This window comes from Ipomoea nil, unplaced genomic scaffold (genome assembly GCF_001879475.1).
Source record: "Ipomoea nil cultivar Tokyo-kokei standard unplaced genomic scaffold, Asagao_1.1 scaffold3321, whole genome shotgun sequence".
Lineage (NCBI taxonomy): Eukaryota > Viridiplantae > Streptophyta > Magnoliopsida > Solanales > Convolvulaceae > Ipomoea > Ipomoea nil.
In genome coordinates, this window is record NW_017619749.1 from 5,274,962 (window position 1) to 5,296,399 (window position 21,438).

General features: G+C 31.9%; 1 protein-coding gene and 1 long non-coding RNA gene across 2 annotated transcripts; both read left to right on the top strand.

The window, feature by feature from the left end:
* The first annotated feature begins 7,861 nt into the window (after positions 1-7,861).
* On the top strand, positions 7,862-8,415 carry LOC109169835. Its single transcript, XM_019318724.1, has 3 exons — positions 7,862-8,014; positions 8,095-8,273; positions 8,412-8,415. The coding sequence occupies exons 1-3, from the start codon at positions 7,877-7,879 to the stop codon at positions 8,413-8,415; spliced, it is 321 nt and encodes a 106-aa protein (XP_019174269.1). The 5' UTR covers positions 7,862-7,876.
* Positions 8,416-11,492: 3,077 nt separating this feature from the next.
* On the top strand, positions 11,493-20,441 carry LOC109169932. Its single transcript, XR_002052300.1, has 3 exons — positions 11,493-11,546; positions 18,701-18,708; positions 20,431-20,441. It is a non-coding gene; the product is annotated as an uncharacterized LOC109169932 (long non-coding RNA).
* The last annotated feature ends 997 nt before the right edge of the window (positions 20,442-21,438 follow it).

Below are 21,438 nucleotides of genomic sequence, written 5' to 3' on the forward strand. Positions count from 1 at the left end.
TTTTAAAATAATTGAGGGGGCTAATGTGCTTACATAAATAATTGAGGGGGAAAAAGTGCTATAAGTATATAACTTAGGGGGGAAAAGTGCCATTTTCCCTTGATAATATATACAAATCATGTACTTTTAAAACATGTATTTTATGTATACAAATAATGTACTTTTAGTATAATAAAAATGTAATTGCAGATAATTTTGATTTAGTACGCCACATGAAAAATAAAATATATTTTTCTTTAATTATTTAACAAATATAATATAATATTAATTTTTATTTTAAAAAATAGAGCCTCCTCCGTCCAAATAGACGGAGGAGTTGAGGAAGCGGCCTCCTCCGTCGACGTTGACGTAGGATGCGAACTCCTCCGCCGTCGACATTGACAAATGAGTTGTCCTCCTCCTTCTATGTAGATTGAGGAGGTAGCCTCCGATCCTCCTCCGTCTATGTAAAAGGATGCGACGCCTCCTTCGTCAACGGAGGAGAGGATTTTGAAAATAATAAATAAATAAATAAAAGTTAGGATTCAGGATGAAGAAGGGGCAGCCATGGACTCATGGCTGCCTCTCGGACGAAGAGGAAATAACTATGGTTGCCTCCTTCGTCTAATTGTCTTAAGTCTATTTTTTTAATAATAATTAAAATAAATTTTTATATATAACTTGACATTTTCGTACTACTACATAATCGTTCACCTAAGTATTAACATTTTAAAATTAATTAATGTCATATCATTAATTTAACAAGTTTTTTTTTTTTTGGAGTAACATGTAAAAAATGATAATTGCACATTTTTTGCATGTTTAATATTCTAATTATACATTTTTTTGTTCGATGGTCTAATTACACGAACTATACAAGTTCAAAGACTTATTTGACACTTTAATTTTGTCTTGATTATATAAAAGAAAAAAAATCTTAATTATTTTTTTAGAAACAATGATATGATGAAGTGAAATATTCGGTCAAATCTTTTCCAAATACAGTTTAAATCTCGTATGACTTGTTAAAAAAAACAACAACAAAATATAGGTATGTATGTATAGTAAAATTTATAATTATCATGAATTTAATGATTTTGCTACAAATTAATTATGTCAAATTATATTGCGTACGAAATAAAATATTTGGTGAAATTTATTACACACACAAAAAAAAAAAAATGTAAATTGATATACTCCGTAACAATTTCTAGCATAAAATGGGTTGGTGCAGATCCGTAATCTGCAATCAACCGAATAGGGGTGTTTGACTGGCTCCTAGCTGATGAGGCTGGCAGATGCTTAAGTCCATGGATGATTGTCTCAGTGAAGGCTCCTGAGGGACTATCATTCTATGGCTCTTTGAAATGATTGCAGAATGGAAAAGGAAAATTGATCTCTGGGAATTGAAGCAGTTGAGGGTGGTATAAGGAAGGTCAATGATTGATGAGGGAGGTAAAAGGAAGGGGAGAAACAAAGTGAGCTGCCTTCATACCAAAAAGGAGGTGGGGAAGTAGCAATCTAATGAATCTAATTAGAGGAAGATTGTTATGTTCCTGCATCTGTTTTAGAGAAGAACCAGAAGCTATTTATTTCCTTAGGGGAACTGACCAAGGAAACTGAAGTGGAGGACTGTTCTGTCTAAGGAAATAAGGGCAATAGAGAATACTAAGGGGTATATGGGGCTTGGAACATAGCCCAATGATGGGCACTTAATCCCAATGATGGCCTGATTTGTCTGGTCAGCCCTGAGGGGTATACAGATGCTGGGGAACTAATCCATGAGGCTGTTGCAGCTGAGATTGGTTCTGCCAGCTGAGATGCTTGAGCCCCTTGGGAGTGCTGGTCTATGAAACTATTTAGCTGAGGCTTGCTCTCCCCTTGGCCCAATGATGGGCTGCTAGCTGGGCAGTCTCTGAGGGCTTCAGCATGTGGTGGGAACTGGCAGTAGGAATATTGGGCAGATATTGTTTGGTGGATCTACATGCGTGTAGGGATGAAGCCATTTATTTGTTTTGCAGGTAGGGGGAAGCTTGAAGATGAAGACTCATTAGTTGTTTAGAAAGAGCTTCCAGCTCTAAGTACATGTGTTTATCTTGCTCGAAGGGCAAAAAGGCCGCCTTAGAAGGGATTCTGGGGTAGTTTTTAGCCTTAAGGGCTCATTCTAGACTGTGTTTGGAATGGGTGTCTTGGTAGGCTCCTAGTATAGCACACACCTGGAGTTGGGAGTGCCTTTTGCTTGGTGGATCCATTGGAATTGATAATTGAAAAAGGAAAGGAAAAAAGAGAAGAAAATGAATGATGGAAAAAGGAAAATGAGAGGGAGGAAGAGGGAGCAATAAGGGGATACCTTTGAAAAAAGAAAAGATTGGTTTTTGAAAGGGAATGGGGAGAGTTGGAGGAAACCATTGCTTAGGTCGGGGTCATAAAGACTCCCCGGACTTAAAACACGGTACGCCGTGCCGTGGGAGCTGACCTTGGGCCTAAGGGTGGTGGGGAGGGATCCATTGCTCATGTTGGGACCTCAAAAGCTCCCCCGAGTAAAACATAGTACGCTATGCCGTAGGGGTTGGTCTTGGGCATGAGGGTGGACGTGGTGAGAGTTATCGCTTAAGCCGGGACTCGTAAAGTTTTCCCGGGCTAAAACACGGTACGCCGTGCCGGTGGGGATGGATCTTTGACTTAAGGATAGCGGGTTTAGATTGGATCCTAGAGCTTAGGCATCGTTCCCATCACTTGTGTGGGACGGGGAGCCTATTTTAGACCAAGAAAGGGAAGGCTTGGAGAGGCTTGAGTCATTAAGGCTAGAATCTACCTGGTGATCCCTTTGATGAGGTAGCCTGCGGGCCTTTGAGGTTGATTTGCACTAGTTTGATGAGCTGGGAGTTTTTTTCCTTCTTATGGGGTGGTCACTTTTGGGCCACCCCATTGTATATATTTTTGTTGAGTTTGGCCAAAAAGGCCTAGACATCTTTGAGCCATAGTCCACTTTCGGGGCTATGGCGTATACTTGTAGACATTTGGTTTTGGATGAAATAAATGCACAATTTTAAAAAAAAATCATGAACCTCATAAAGTCATTTACATGTATATGAAAACATAAATCTATTGAGTTAATTAAAGTTTCAAAAATTAACACCAAACTATACAATAAATTATATATATCTTGAATTAGGGTCTAACTTAATCCAAGACGATGTCATTTTATATTAGGCATGTTTGGTTAATAAAAAATATTTTCCTTCAATTTGATGAAAATTATATTTTCCTTTGTTTGGTTCATGGATGAAAAACATTTTCTATAGTTCCCCCTTGATATTTTGTTTTCAATGAAAAACAAGCAATCGTTATATCGTGCACCAGGGTGATGTTATTATTATTATTATCATCGTCATCGTCATCGTCACCCGTTAGAAACTCTTGATCAAGACTTCGTGCGTGCGTCGTGCATTTTCCTCTTGGGACATGGTTGATGCAATCAGAATGAATATTTGCATGCGGCATGTTTTGGGGAATAATGCTCTGATGATGTTATTATTGTTCAAAAAAGGTTGAACCCCAACCCTAAGGGCCCACCCACACCCTGGTCCGACAGAGCATTTGGGAAGATGTAAATTATGGTGACTCAACTGAACATGAACCACAGAGGCTAGACCGGTGCTCACTGCGCACTGATGTTATTATTATTATTATTATTATTATTATTATTATTATTATTATTATTATTATTATTATTATTAATAGTTGTCTCGTGCGATGCACGGCATAAAATTTAAGTACCTTTATAAAATTAAACACTAATCATGAAAATTATTTTGAAACATATTTCTTTAGCAATACAAAATCGGATTTTATATTGAACATCACAACATACTATAACATATATTATAAAGTATTATGTTATTAGGTACCACATCGGATTTTAATATTTCATATAATTTGTATGAGTTAATGAATTTAAAATTAAATACGGAGTAGTATATTTGTTTGAGTCTCTTATGTATTGTATAATATATAATAAATACATCTAATACTTAATAATTATGGGCAAAAAAATAAAATTTAAAGTGAAAACACTCATCACTATTACACGAACCATGGTCTACACAATTGTGTGAATCATAAATAAAAAGTATATTTTTAATGTACTAAAAATAAATTATTTATGTATGTAAAATACATTTTTTTTAAATACATTATGTGAGTATTAAAAGTCCATTATTTTATATAATGTATCTTTAATACAAAAATAATATACTCACAATACAAAAGTAATGTACTTTTATTATATTAAAAAATATACCTAACATTCATGGTCCACACAACTATGTGGACTACGGTCCACACAATAATTTGCCCAGAAAACACATACAAATAAATTTTAGCTTAAAAATTATAATCCAAATGATACCAAGTCAATTTGTAAATATTTTAGTTGGGTCAAATCTAAACATTTAGCCTAATACCAAACCCAAAAGACCAATGTTCATCTTCTGCGTTCTACCATCCTCATTCTCCCGTAGCAGAGTTCATCTTCTATGTTGCTGCGATTCTTTCTGATCCCTTCCTTCATCTTCCGTTCTGCTACGATTCAATATTCCTCCTTCATCTTCTATTTTATTGGGTTCTCCGATTACAACTAACTTAGGAGGTATGACTGAACAAAACTCAGCTACTCCAAAAAAATAACTGGGTCTACAAAAAAGTTAAGTTTATTTCTCCCTTCCTTAGATTATGCAAAACGTTGATGTGTTTATTCTTTTTTTTTTTTTTTTTGACATACAAAGTTTTGCCTCAATTAGGGATTTGAGGATATCTTTAAAAAAAAATCAATTAGTCGTGGAATTAGTACTATATTTACCCAACTCAGTAATCATAATCATAATCAGTTTTGAGACATGTACATATTACTTTAAAAAATGCTATGAACAATTAAATTGTTGTTAATCATTTAAAAAAAAAAAAAGATGAGCTCACCGAACATTTTCCTATTGTATCCCAGATTTGGTAGAGTTTTTTTAAGTAATCTGGAAAATCAGTACATGTTTCAAATTGATTGTTTTCAACGAAAATGAGAGATACAACATATTTTGTCAATATTAATAATCAATTTCAGTAATTTGTTGTTTAAATATATATATATATATATATATATATATATATATATATATATTCATCAGTGCTATATTACTGTACATGCACAATCTTGAAATTTAGTAACTGATTTGATTTTTTTTTAAATTAGTAACTAATTTTTTTTCCTCTCAAAACTGTATTAGAATGATCAATTAAATTGTTGTCAATCATAAAAAAAAAAAAAAAAATTAGTCTCATTCTTAGAAAACCAATAATCAATTTTTTTTTTTTCAGTAAACAATAAACTAATTTATAAAATGAAATGTTTGTTTAATAATTAATTTTGGAATGTAAATGCTTTTAGGGGTGGACCATTCCAACATACATCCTGCTTCTAGGAGTGAGTTTTCTTAAGCACCATGGAAGAATTATAACATAAAATAAGCAACAAAACATACACACACCTCGAGAAAATATGGAAGCTAAATTAAACAAAAAACTGCCCCTGCTCACAATCTGTGTTAACTTCTTGCACGGTTGACTTCATCCCCTATTGATCCTATCTAAAATTATATTATATTATATTATATTATATTATATATATATATGTGTGTGTGTGTGTTTGTGTGTGTGTAAAGAGTTTTAGTTCAATAAACAAGCAAAATTAAACTCAAGAGAGAATGTTAGAAATAGAGTACAGTAATTTTGGTATTATCGCAAAGTCGTCATCTTCATCATCTTCAATGGGCTCAATGCAGCACAATAGGTAAACTCTATTTTCACAGCCTTTAACACAAATAATATACCTGATGGATATATTATACCCACGACCCGACCCGGGGTAGCAACGCGGACCCGAAGCACCACGGTGGAGCCCAGGAGCAACATGGACCCGGCCGGGGGCACCACATTGGAGCCCAGGAGCAACATGGACCCAGGGCACCACATTGGAGCCCAGGAGCAACATGGACCCGGGGCACCACATTGGAGCCTAGGAGCAACGCGGACCCGGCCGGGGCACCACATTGGAGCCCGAGAGCAACACGGACCCGGGGCACCACATTGGAGCTCCAAGCACCCGACCTACGGCACCACGGAGGTGCCCCGACCCGACCTGACCTACGTGGGGCTTGGGTCGGGGAGCTCGGTCCTACCCGAGCTTGGGACCCGACCCGACTGGTCCGCCCGGACCCGGTCAAAATGGTGATCCAACCACCCCCCGATTTAGGGGGAGGCGGTTGGGGGATTTGGTTTGTATAAAAACCCCCCTCCTTATCCTAACTCCTAACAAAGGGCATTCATTCTATATTCTACACTTATTACACACTTTGTCTTACCGAATCTCTGTAATAGCCAATTCTTACGGCAATTAATATAATATACGGTCTCACGGCCCTTTTGCTATATCGTTCTATATTATTTATTATTATTTATTATATCTATTCTTATCCGGATTTAGTGATTCGGGTATACCCCGGGTAATTAAATCCATCAATACCTTACAATTAAAAAATCATAAATAAGGTATGTTTACCTCATCATCATAAAACAGATGTTCATGTATTTTGAACTCTGAAATTCATGTATTTCAGATGTTCTTACTAAAAGAATTCCTATAGCTTTTCTGTTGTGGTGTTTGTATTGCAGTTGAAGGAAGAGTGAAAAGCCAAAAAACAATCATTATTTATAGCCAACTCATTGGGCCCATTGAACCTTATCTGATTTGATACGTTATTGGATTCCCAAAAATGGATTCATTAATACATTAAATTCGAGCTACAGTCTTTTCATTGTAAAGCGAACCGTCAGTCCGTCACATTAGGTATTTGCTATAAATAATTATATTACGCGTGTAACCGCCTTTTTGCTTTACCTCTTCACTGCATTAATGTGTTCAGATTCATTGTATTGTATATTGTAAATTGTCATCTAATATTAGATATTAGATATGAAGTATATTTATTATTTATTATTGAGTACACTATTCAATAAATGGGTACATTGGTAAATGGAAAAATTGATTATAACATCTGAAAACCTAACCCACTACTTTTTGTTGGAAACAGCTAACCCACTACGACACTGCTTAAAATGATTCGTTGTCCAAAAAATGAAAAAAAAAATTGCAATGGACAAAACGTTGTCGTTTCCAATGGGCGGGAAGTGAGCTATTCTTTTATTACCAAAATGTTTCTGCTTTATTATATATTTATTATTAAAATAAATATTTTTATTAATTACTTTATGTAACTCTTCGTTGTCCAATGTTTATTGGATTTGTAATTTTTTTTTAAAAAATATTTTGGTATTTGAAAGGTTATTATATACGTATCAAAATTTTTGTTATAATATATATAAAATTCAGGCCACAAAATTTTCTCTCCAAAATATTTTTATATTTTTTGTGAAGGTAAATCAAACATATTATTTTTAGGGAAAATTGTAAAAAATGCCCCTCTATAATTGACCAATTATCAATGTTACTCCTGAATTATGAGGGTTGTAAATGTTGCCCCTCAATTATTAAAACGGTGCACTTATAACCCCTCCGGCAAAGGATCTATGAATTCCCGTTAGTCAATCGCGTTATACGAGGGTAAATATGTAATTGACTTATTTTTCTTTTTTCTTTATATATTTTCCATTTCCCCTCCTCATTGAGACTGTCACCGATTGAAGACCTCGCACCTGCTACGACCGGCCTCTAATCTCCGTTTCTATTCTCCGGCCACCGACAACCAGGTTTGTCCTTCTTCTTAGTTTCTTCTTCTCTTCTCCTTAACAACCCTAATTAATAGAACATGGGATTTTGCTTAAAGACATGTCTGGGGTAAGCCAAAGCTTTTCATGTTCATCAATGGAGGAGATACGTTGTCATTGTGGTCTTCTTGCACCCGTCAAAATGTCTTGGAGCTATGCGAATCCAGGAAAGAGATATCGAGCATGTCAAAGATATGGTGTAAGTAATTGTGATTGCAAATGTTCATTTTTAAATAATTTTGAATAAACCCTAAATTTAGTGTGTTGGGATAATTGCAGGGGCATGGAAGTTGTCGTTTTTTCCAGTGGTTAGATTTTGATGTGAATGAGCGAGTAGCACAATTGATCAGAGGACTACTTAAACGATTGGATAAGCATCAGAATGAATTCCAGAAACTTGAAATTGAGATGGAAAAGAAGGAGCTTGAGGTGCAGCAACTGAGAGTAGAGATTACTAGGCTGGAATTTTCTTTGAATAACCAAAGAGGGAGAAATATGCTTTTTTTTTTTTTTGGGGGGGGGGGGGGGGGGGGAATTAAGTGTAGGATTAATACTTCCCTTAATTTGGAAAGGGCTGTGGAAATCTGTTATTGCAGGTGATGGTATATTACAGTTGAAATAAATCCACTTTGTATTTTGTATGAAGTGATTGGTGTTTGCTACAAATTAGAGACTAGATCAAAATGAAACTGTATAGGTGTCTAGGTGATGGTGTATATTATTTTGTATTTGAATGAAAAGTGAAGTGAAGTTGTTTATGGTGATTTTCATATTATTCTTTCTTGTTCATGTTGTTGTCTAATAATCTTGTTTAAAAAGCCTTGTTCTAAAGCACAATGTGCTGTTCAAAATCAAATAAGAGACAAAAGTGCAAAAGCCACAAAATATTGCCAAATAGCAAATAGTCAAAAAAAAAAACACAAAATACTGCAAAAAGTCACAAAGGATCATAAGAAGCTGTGCATAATTCATTAAAAGCACAAAATACATAAGTAGAGTTGATTCTGCCCAATTACAAAAGTACTCAATACTGCAAAAGTTTGGCAGAATTCATGCACAAAAAAAAACTGCCAAAGTTAAGCATTCATCTAATTTAATCACAAAAAACTGTCAAAGTTAGGTATAATTCACCAAAAGATGTGCATTCATCTACTTTCACCACAAAAACAAAACTACTTGGACACCTTTATCTAATTTAAGACTGCTTTTTGTTGTTATGCTTGGACACCTTGATCTTCTTCTTCTGTAGAGTTGACAAAGTAACAAATTCTTTTCCCCTTGTAATGGAACATTACTTTCAGATTCTACCCATAACTCATCTGAAATGTACCCATCTGCATGTACCTCATAGTCCCACTGGTCATCTTCTAGATGTTCTACATACATTTCAACCTCTTTATTTTTGGGAATTTCATACATGACACTCAACAGTTCAACATCAGTTTTAATCTGTCTCACTTTAGGATAACTCTTAGAACCACATTTAAACCAAAACTTCACCTTCTTATCACAAAACTTAAAACTTTTTACCAGTTTTCTTAATTTTAAAATACTACCTTCTTCACCGGAGAATTTGTCAAAATACTCAATTCTACCATTCTTATATTCAACTCTAGGTTTTAGCACTAGATCTCCACCATAATACAGTTTGAGAGTGTACATACCAACCTCATCATCTGACAGTAAAGAAATAGCATATATGTACATTAATTTCAAGTCAAACTACTGGGGACCACAAAAACAAAGCTCAATTTCACTAAATCGACATGTTTATTGGCAACACACAGTATTGGGGACCACAAAAACAGCACTAATCTGGGTAGAATAAAAAATTGCTTAATTCACACAATGTTGGGACCTACACACATGGGAGAATCCAGATAACCATCACACATGTTCAGTAAATGATAATACAAACCAGAGAACAACAAACTATTAAGGGGTCCCTACTATTATAGTACAACCATTTATGACAAGTCAGACAACAATCTTCGAATTCCTATTAAAGTATTACTATTCAATTTAATACTTACATCTGGGTGTAGCAGTTAGTCCAGATAGCCTTCGACTAGTCATTATCGCATACTCCAAGCTTCGATTTCCTACCAATTTACTCTGTACTAAATGAGAATTTAAGATAGGGTTAGGGTTTTTAACAATTTCACGAAGAAGAGAAGAAGACAGTAAGAAGAAGTTTTATACTTGTTATCGGCGAACGAACACACGAACGGAAGAAAAGCTTAATGTCGGCGACGGCTTCGGCTTCGTGTCCTTCAATCGTCGAATGGGTTAAAGGAAATAATGTAATCTGTTTGTCTGTATCCTTTTGTCGAATGGGTTAAAGGAAAAGGTTAAAAGCTTTTGTTAAAAAGGTTAAAAGAAACAAATGAAAATTATAAAAAGAAAAAAAGGAAAAATAATGCAATTACATATTTACCCTCATATAACGCCATTGACTAACGGGAATTCACAGATCCGTTACCGGAGGGGTTATAAGTGCACCGTTTTAATAATTGAGGGGCAACATTTACAACCCTCATAATTCAGGAGTAACATTGATAATTGGTCAATTATAGAGGGGCATTTTTTACAATTTTCCCTTATTTTTATGACCAATTATTGTCACAATTATTATCTTTTATGTTTCCGTGGGTGGATTATGGAGTGTGTTGAAACCACATTATTCTTTATTCCAAAAGGCTGAACCCCAACTCTAAGGGCCCCCCACACCCCGGCCCGACAAGGTCTTTGGGAGGAAACCACATTATTCTTTGTTTCTATTAGTGGTGCACTTCATGGTTAGGCCAGGGTAAGAGGGGTTGAGATAGGGGCAAATTATGCCCTGAAAACGTGTTCACCATGAATGGTGAACACGGGTTCAAACGGTGCCGTTTTTACGGGATTTTTTTTTTTTTTTTTTTTTTTTGCTAATGTGGTGTTAACGGCGCGCGTTTGATCAGATTATGAATTTTCTGTTATGAGATTATGAATGTACTGTAAATTCATAATCTCATAATAGAAAAACATTTATTAAATTATGAATTTTCTGTTATGAGATTATGAATTTACTGTAAATTCATAATCTCATAACAAAAAATTAATAATCTCATAACAGAAAATTCATAATTTCATAACAGAAAATTCATAATTTCATAACTGCACATTCATAAATACATGCAATTATGAATGTGCAGACATTAATTTATGAATGTGAAGTTATGAAATTATGAATTTTCTTTTTTATGAGATTATGTTGAAGAAGCTTGCGCGAAGAGGAAGTAAAATCGCAAAATGTGAAACTAAAGAAGAAAAATCACGTGGTTAATTAAGAGAAAAAAAATACAAAAAATAACGGTGCACTGTTACCGTTGAGACCGTGTTCACCGTCCATAGTGAACACGGTTCTATGGCATAACGATCCTGAGACAGGGCGACCCATGCTGTTCACTGGAATATTTGGCCCGCCGAATGCTTATTGTTAAAACTAGGGACGCCAAATTTTCATTCCACCCACAAGCTAGAAATGACTCTGCTTTAATTTTGATGAAAAGCCTAGCTTACCCGTATTAGGGAGTTGGTGATCGAGAAATGTGGTTTTGAATCATTAGACCAAAATTAAAGCTCAAAATTTAATTTGCCATGTTTTCTAGGTTAATTGCATGTTTTAATACGGATCGGAGTATCTATTTTACGTTAACTGCGTCCTTAATCCTGCAATATACATGAATATTGTTGTTTCTAGGCAAAAAAAAAAAAAAAAGGCATGGATTCATCCTTGTTGTGGGTACTAATGAACAAACATTTAGGGGGCGTTTGGTTCAGGTTATATTACATAACCAAGGGAATATAATATTCCAGAGCTTACATTCCTATGTTTGGTTTATATTATCTGAGGGAATATAACATTCTCAGGGAATGAAACATTCCCTCCACATAGGATTTTGAAGGGAATGTGATTCCCTTCATTTTCTTAGGTAATGTAAGATAACCTTGGATATTTATAAATTTTGCCATTTTAATTTTAATTATTTAAAAATATATATTGTAATTATATATTTTTTATTTTTATTACGTTATGTTAGCATATAAAATAATTTTGTTGATTATATTACATACTTCAATTTTAACCAAACACAGGAATCTAACATTCCCTAAGGTAATCTAACATTCCTAGTAATCTAACATTCCCAGCAATCTAACATTCCCTAAGGTAATCTAACATTCCGTGAACCAAACGGCCCCTTAGGGACATGTCCAAGATTTTCTCCCTCCACTAGTATCTAGCGCATGAATAGTCGATGAGCCTTAAATTTAGAGTTCAAACTTATATTCACAATTTTGTTAGCCATGTTTATGCCACAATTATACATATTTATTGTAAAGCAAGTATACCGTGTATTCAAAAAAAAAAAATTTAATGCATGTTTTAATTTCAATAGCTAATTAGTTGAGCTCCCGCGCGTTTTCTACGAAACATTATTTCTTTATTCAATATGATCTTCAAGGTTATTCATGTAAAGTTTGATTTTTTATTCAACAAGATCCTTGTTTTGAAAGAAAAATTAAAGACAAAAAAAAAAACACACACACACACAGAGTATGATAGTTTTATTTTGGAACTTTTGTAGGGTGGGCTGTGATAAGGATTGAATTAATTAGTATTAGTAATTGTTTTTTTTTTTGGGTGGTAAATTAGTATTTAGTACCTAATACATTGTTGAATTGACCATGCATGAAAGTATTACATGGAATGTCCTTGACAAATGAGAATAGTTACGGTTCATTTTGAGCTTCTTCGTATAAAGATATATGGTTAAAATGAGTAAATGTTAAAAATTAATATGATCTTGTTTCTCTTATCTAACAAAAAAATCTATATTGCTTCAAAATTTCCATCTTATCCCCTACTTAAAGGATGAGGGAGGTGATTCATAAGGCTCAAATATATACCAGAGTATAGATTTATTACTAACAAACTAAAATTAACCCAACATGTAGTTCAAGTTGCAAATAAGCTCTATTTGTAGAATAGAATTTTAGGATAATCCGGGTTCAATTTCCATAAATGACAATTCTCTTTGGACCAACTTCTCGGACTAAACTGAGTGAACTTGGACAGAGAAAGACCCGGACTACATTGTGGTTTACACCAAAAAAATAAACTAAAATTTAATTTAGTGAAAAATTATGACCTTATTTAATAAACAAATTTTTGGATTAGTTTTTAGCTGCTTGACACACATTACTTGTTTGACTAAGTCAAGCAGCTAACGTACATGCATGTTTGGTAATTAGTTTTGTTGGTTCAAATAGATGAAAAAACACTAATTTGAATAAGGTTTGCAATTACCGATTTTTTTTTTTAAAAAAGAATATAAATTTTTCCAAAATGCTCTTATACATAACAAATTAAAATTTTTAAAAATTTTAACTGACTATTGGGGATGTTTTGATTTTGATTTTTTTTTTTTTTGAAAGGAGGAGGTTTTGAATTTAAAACCTCCCCATTTAAAATTTTTAAATGATTTATCTCATTAATTTTGTTTTATATTTTTCATTAATTTTAATTTTGATATTTAGTTATTATTGGTTTATTATTATAAAGAAGATTTATTAATTATTATTATTATTGTACATATCAAGTGGCTTGTAGTTCATTGGTATCTGATTGGCCCCTTGTGTGGGATGTTTTAGGTTCGAGCCTTTAGTGAAGGCGTAGATAGTATATATGGGTGTCTCCCTTCCTTTGTAATAAAAATTATTATTGTACATACACATATCCTTATAAATTGTTGAATGTTAATATTAAACAATTAATTTTATTAAACATCTTCTTCTATTATAATAAAGCAGAAACCATAGTTCCCGCCAATTCCAGTCAACACGTGCATGTTCATTCCCAAGCAAAAAAACTGAAATAATTATTATTGGGAATCCGCACAGCCACAACATTTATTTATCATAAAAACATTAATAACATTTATTTAAACATTAATACAATGATTACAACACCTAGAAATTAAAGACGGATAGTTCACTCTCCAATAACAATTAATAATTAATAACTCACAATTATTAGTTTAACTATAAATACAAACATTTGACAGCCAATTCCTCAAACTTAAAGTTCTGCCAAAATCCTCCAAATTGTTGTCGAAATGGACAGAATGAGAAGAGCTCCAAAGTTTCATCCAGATGCATAACCCACAATCCAAGATCTACAAAATCCAAAGCCCAGAATTCAAAGGACTTCTATGGAAACTACGTCCATTTCCTCCTTGAACAAATGATGAGTTCCTTGAGTTTGAACTAGTACTAGAAGAAAAAGCACTTTGATAAACAGGCATTCCTTTAAGATCACAGCAGATAAATCAGGAGATTAGGAACTGCATCAGCCATGAAGAAATTAACAAGTTTTACAGTTACTGGCAAAAAGAGGAGACATCTACCTGATAACAAAGGTTAGTACACAATGTATCTTTTTTCTTTTTCTTTTTTTTTAATTATTATAAATGCACTTAGAATAACTTATTAGTACAAGAAATAAATAAATAAACAGATTAAATTAGTAGAATAACAGAAAACAGATTAGTGAGGATGGAGATCACCGCAACATACATAAATTTGAAAACTGCGATGACATGACCTATAACATGGTAAAACATTTTAAAAAATCACGAACTGAGATGTGCTGATCAGAATTGAAGTCTCCAAACAACAGTCCAACAACATATAACGGAAATGTGGACAACAAAGGTAAGTAAATTCATATTTTTGTTCAGAAATTTTTACAATACTAAGAAAAAAGTTGACAGATGCAATATATGAAAAGCAGTACAGAGTATTTTACAATACTAAGAAAAAAGTTGACAGATGCAATATATGAAAACGAGTAGAGATTAGTGTATTGAATAATAAACTTATCTTTTTTGAAGCATAGTCGAATATCTTAGAAAACTGCATGCAATAGAAAAAAACAAGTTAGTAGGGTATAATCTGAAATTCGAAATACATAGGAAGAAATTGGATGAATTTTGAACTACAAAAAGAAAATGAAGCTTAGACGTAAATTATATATTGACATTCATCAGTCTTTTCAAATCATTTTTTTTTTTTTTTGCATTTGTTGTATTAATTAATAATAATAACAAATCTGTGTTTACAAATATAGTTAAAGTTGATTATAAACAATAAATAGTTAACAACAAATTATTTGAATGTTATTCGATCATCTAAAACACAGAAAACAACACATGCACTAGAAGATCTGACAACCAATTAACATAGTCAACTAAAAATCGGAATCATTTTAGGATTATTTAAAAACCATGGTTAATAAAAATTATTTCAATGGTATTTGTTCATCTAAAACTACGAAAACAACACATGGAATAGAGGATGCCAACTAACAAACATAGTCCAAAAAAACATCTGATCGGAGTAGTATGAAAGATCAAAGAACCATCGGAGTATTATGAAAGATCAAAGAACCCCTAACATCCTACAAGTTCAGTTCAAATAAGTGGCATATTCAGGAACAAGTAAAAAAAAAAAAAAAAAAAAAACAAAAAAAAAAAACAAAAAAAAAAAAAACAAAACAAAGACCAAATCAACAACCCAAGCATACACTAAAAAGAATACAATTAGAAAAAATCAAGAAAAAACAGAATCATGGGCAAAAACAAAACCTTGATGAAAATCGAGTCCAATCATGGGCAAAAACCAAACCTTGACGACAATCGAGTCCATAACGAGAGTCAACAACCTTCAGATTGCTCCACTAAACTCCACTCTGCTTAGATAACGTTCCAGGTGAACTGGAAAACAACAAATATGTAAATAAATAAATAAATAAATAAATAAATAAAATAAAATAAAATACGGGATGCAAAGAAACGTAAACCTAGATTTACAAAAATTCTTCAACGAGCAAAGTGATAGGAACGGAAAAGTTCAAACAGAAACTGAAAGATTTTACCGCAAACTGGCGATTCCATTGAAACCCCAAGTTGTCCGAACCAGCTTAGCTAGGAGATTTTGTCTAAGGCCATGTTTGGTTATCGGCGGATCCGAATATGTTTGGTTAGCAGCGGTTCGCAAACGCTGCAAAATACAGCGTTTGCGGTTAGCATTTTGGGGAAAATTAAATTTTTCCCAAAACGCCCCTGTTTATTAAAAAAAGGAAAAAAAAAACTTTAAACTTGTATATGAGGAGCCGAAATGGCTCCTCAATGTTGCCCATTTGGGATGGGCAACGAATGAATTCATGGAGCCTTGAGGCTCCTTAAATAGGAGTCTCAAGGCTCCATTCCCACTTTTCCCACCGATGTGGGACGGTGGGAAAAGTGGGAATTCAAGGGCCAAGAGGGGAGCAGCAAGCTGCTCCCTTCTTTCTTTCTTTTTTTTTTTTTTTTTTTTTTTTTTTAAAATTATTTATTTATTTATTTAAATTATTATTATTATTATTATTAATTATTAATTATTAATTATTAATTATTAATTATTATAAGGGTATATATGTCATTTTACATGTTAACCGCTAATTTTACCAAACACTTTTTTATAAATCGCTAATACAATCTGCTGGTCAAACACGCTAATACAATCCGCTATTTGATAACCGCTACCGCTAATCACTAACCGCTGATAACCAAACAAGCCCTAAGTAATCTAGAGGGGAGGAGATGAATCGTCTGCAGAAATGGTGTAGGGTTTCTTATTGGGTAGTTATAGTTGGGGTATTGGGCTCGGGTTTTGGGCTAAAAATTTAGTGAATCATCAATAGAATTTTGGTTTGGGCTCAGCATTGAATAATATACTTAGGGGGGTGTATTCAATCAAGATTTTTAAAGAGTTTCAAAGACTTTTAAAGTGATGGATTTTAAATGACTTTTGTAGAGATTTTGTAGACTTTCATAGAATCTTTTAAACTTTCATCAACTTCGTAAGAGTCTTTAAAAATTCATAGGACAAACATTTATAGACTTTTAAAAACTTTTTCATATTAAAAAGTCTACAAAAGTCATTAAAACTCTAAATTGAATACACCCTTACAAACATTTCATAACTTTTATTAATATACTATTTATAATTTTTTTACAAAAATATATTTTTATAAACCATTAAATACTCTCCTCAGGTGCCCACAATGCATAATTTCCATTAAATTTATTTTTACCTTTACTCTTTTCTTGATCCCCCATTACTATAAAACAAATAAGAATCTCTCAAAAAATTCAACTTAACACAAATACATATATTAATAATTAATGAACAATAATAACATAAAATTATGTTAATTATATAAAACGAATTTGTAAAAATTTGAGTATATTAATTCTACTGGTTGCTTTCAAAAAAAAATCTACTGATTGTAACAAAAATTTATAGAAGATTTCTGTTGCGAACAGCAGCATAACACCAGATTTAAGCAGATTTAAAATATGCTGCGAACAGTAGCAAGCTGCTGCTATTCGCAGCATGTTCGCTGCTGCGAACAGAATTAAGAAAAGCAAAACAAAATTGCATAAATAAAAAAAAATTATAAAGTATAGTATTGTGAAAAGTTTGAAACGTACCGTAAAATTTGGTAGAAATTGATGAAGAATTTGTCTGGTTTAGATAGAGAAAAAAGTCTGTAGAGAAAATTGAAAAGTTTGGGGTTGGAGGGTCGGATTTCATCTATTTATATTAATGAAGAAAAAGTCTACAGAAATCCTATTCTGATAGAGTCTATGAAAGTTGATAAATATTTGAATACCAGTAGACTTTTAAAGACTCTATAAAAGTCTGAAATGAATACCAGTATACTTTTAAAGACTTCTGAAAAGTCTGAATCGAATACCGGTAAACTTTTAGAGAGTCTTTAAAAGTCTAAATTGAATACCCCCAAACTTTGAAAGTCAGTAAAATTCTTTAAAACTCTTTAAAAGTCTGGATTGAATACACCCCCCTTAATTATATCAATATGAATTCAGGGCCTAATCTAATTACATTTATAGTAGAGAAAATGACACTTTCCCCCCCTGAGTGATATACTTATAACATTTTTCCTCCCTGAATTATTTTAGTGGCTCTTTTTCCCCCCTAAAATGTTAAATGGACATATTTACCCTTAAAATAAATATATCATTTATTTTTCTTCTCCAACAAATTATTACTATAATTTGGTTCAAACCAAACAGATATTATAGCAACCAAACCAAAATATTCTAATTACAATTTAGAATCAAAACGCGATATTTAGAGTTTATTAAAATCGCAAATTGGAATGACCGGTTCATGTTCCGAACTGAAAAAATAAATTAAATTTATTGTTGAATTTAGACCATTTTAAAATAAAAAATAAAATAAAATTTTAAAATAAAGATGGTTCAAAATCACGAACCAGATTCGGAACCGCTGGTTCACGGTTCATGATCCAGTTTTTTTGGTTCATAAATTTAATAAATTGAAATCTAAATATTGGATTCTAGATCTGAATCATAATCGAAAACTTTTAATTCGATTGCTATAGTGTCCGATTCAGTTCGAACCGAACCGTGGTCATTGCTACATATACACAATAATTTGTTGAAGAAGTAAAATAAATAAAATGTTTACTTTAAGGATAGAAATGTCAATTTAATATATCAGGGGGGAAAATCACCACTTTTAAAATAATTGAGGGGCTAATGTGCTTACATAAATAATTGAGGGGGGAAAAGTGCTATAAATATATAACTTAGGGGGAAAAAGTGTCATTTTACATAGATAAACTTTTTAAAATGATAATATTATTGGAAACCTATATTACATAAAAAAAAAAATACCAAGACTATGTGGTCTAATGGTACCTGAGTTGGACTTCTATTTGGAAGGTTGTGAGTTCGAGCCTTAGTGGAAGCATTATTGGTTCTTTGTGTTTTAGTAGGTTGAGAAAGTATGGACAATTACTACATTGTAATAGAGCCAGTAGCATTAAAAAAAAATATTACATAAAAAATAATTAAAATATTTATAAAATTATGTCTCATGCTTCACCCGGGTATCAATTGGTTAAATTATTTGTAGAGTTTTTAAATTAAAATTAGATCGTTAGTATCACAATTTTTTTTTTTTCTTTACATGTAAAAAACTTCCACAATCAATATCTTTTATAAAATATGCTTTATGTTGATGTTAAAATTACTTAACTTATTTTATATTATTATTATTGGTTTTATTGTTATTATTTTATTATTAGTATTAGTATTCATATTATTATTTTTATTATTACTGTTAGTAGTAATTGTATTCTTAAAAGTTTTTAATTACTGTTATTATTATTTTAATGAAATATTCTAAAAATATTTTATATACCGTGCATTGCATGTGTAAAATACTATCTTTTTGTCTTATAAAATGAAAATTCACAACCGAGTGCAACTATTAGTTCAAAGGATTGTCAACCAATGATTAACTGTGAACACGCCAAAAATTCAATTGACTCGTGGTACTTTTGTAGATGCTTATGTTATTTATTTTTTATTATATAATAATTCCGAGGGTTTTAAGTTTTAATTTGTGACGAACGTGGAGGATTTTTATACATTACTAAATAGGTTATTTACAAAGAAATTTGTAATAATATGTAATTTTAGTTATGTGCAATGTTATAAAATATTTTTACTTTTATTTGCTATTATCTGAGCCTTTACTATTTTTAATTGTAACTCTAACAATATGATCGTGCATCGCACGAGTGATATACTAGTCTCTTATAAAGACAAATTTGTATTTTCAAAGAAGCAAAATAACACCAAGACTATGTGATCTAATGGTACCCGGGTTGAACTTTCATTTAGAAGGTTATGAGTTCGAGCCTCAGTGGAGGTGTTATTGGTTCTTTGTGTTTTAGTAGGTTGAAAAAGTATATTAATAGATACTACAATGTAATAGAACTAGTATCATTCAAAAAAAAAAAAAAATGACAACCCTTTTAGCCTAAATCAGAATCCTATATATAATAAAGCCATATGGTCTTGTGAAAATTAAATGTTGCATTTAATTTTCAAAGACCATATGGCATAGGGCTTTATTATATATAGGATAGGATAATAATAATAATAATAATAATAATAATAATAATAATAATAATAATAATAATAATAATAATAATAATAATAATAATAATAATAATAATTCCTCCTTAAAAAATTTTGCATTTAATTTTCACAAGACCATATGGCTTTAAGAAGCATGCATGCAACCCCAAAGTCCATAAGTTTGAAATTAATATATAGCATAGCTAGGTGGCCTAATATTTAAGATCGTTGATGTGCATATTGAGGACTACGGAGACAAAGATGCGTTATTCGTGGATTCATCGGATACTATCCAACAACACTCTCCAACTTAATTGACGTGAAGTGGGCTTAATAACATTAAGATTATATTCTCGAATTATTAGTTCTCATCTTTTATTGATTACACACTTAATTCGATAGTATTTGGAAGAAAAAAAATCAATGTTCGAACTAAGATTGTGATTTTGGTCTTTAAAGGTCAATTGTATGTTGCTACATCTAGAGTTAGAAATCTCAAAGGTCTAAAAAATTTTGATCCGTGGTGACTCTAAAATTGTAATTCAATTAGTATTGTAGTTTACTAAGTTCTTAAAAATTTGTAATATTAAATACTATGTACTAAATTTTTAATATAGTTTAAGATTTGTAGTAATCACCCACCTTAAATATTATTTTAATTGTAAATATATTTATGTTCATAATTTTATCATAGTAATTCACACATAATAATTATTAAATAACAAAAATTTATATATGAATGAACCTCATATAGAGTATATTTTTATAATATATTTTTTGTGCATTGCACGGACAAATACTAGTTATATATAATAGAGGAAATTTTAATTTTGGTCACATGACTATAGGGTCTTGTTAATTTCAATCATTTGCTTTTAAAAGTCTTAATTTAGTACCTTAACTATGCAATTTTTGTCAATTTTGGTCACTCCGGCCAATTTGCCGGCCAAATTTCACCGGACAATTTTAATTGTTAAAATAATGAGGGTATTTTGATCATTTCACGCCTTTTTTTTTTCTTCACAGGCGAGTCCATTCCTTCCTCCCCCGTTCCCGGTGAATGCAATGAACTAAGATGATGGGGAAATGAGACTTGATGATATTAAAGATAGGGTTTAGAGGGAGAAAGACAACCTTACCAAAAAGGACTAAGGGGGCGTTTAGTTCACGAAATCTTTGATTACCACATGTAATCCTATTACATGTGGGTAAGTATGTGAGATTTTATGAATGTAAGATTACCTGATGTGTTTGGTTAAAGTTGTAGGAATGTAACATTAACTTATTTGGTTGAAGGTTATATTTTAGATTACATTACATCAATTACTTAAATGCCCTCATAGAAATTGAAAGGTGTAAATTGCAATTTTTTTTTAATAATTCAAAATTTAACAAGTTGCTTCTAATAATAATAATAATAATAATAATAATAATAATAATAATAATAATAATAATAATAATAATAATAATAATAATAATAATGCAATGTGTAATTCAATAATAATAATAATAATAATAATAATAATAATAGAATGCGTACAATTAAGATGCAATTCAA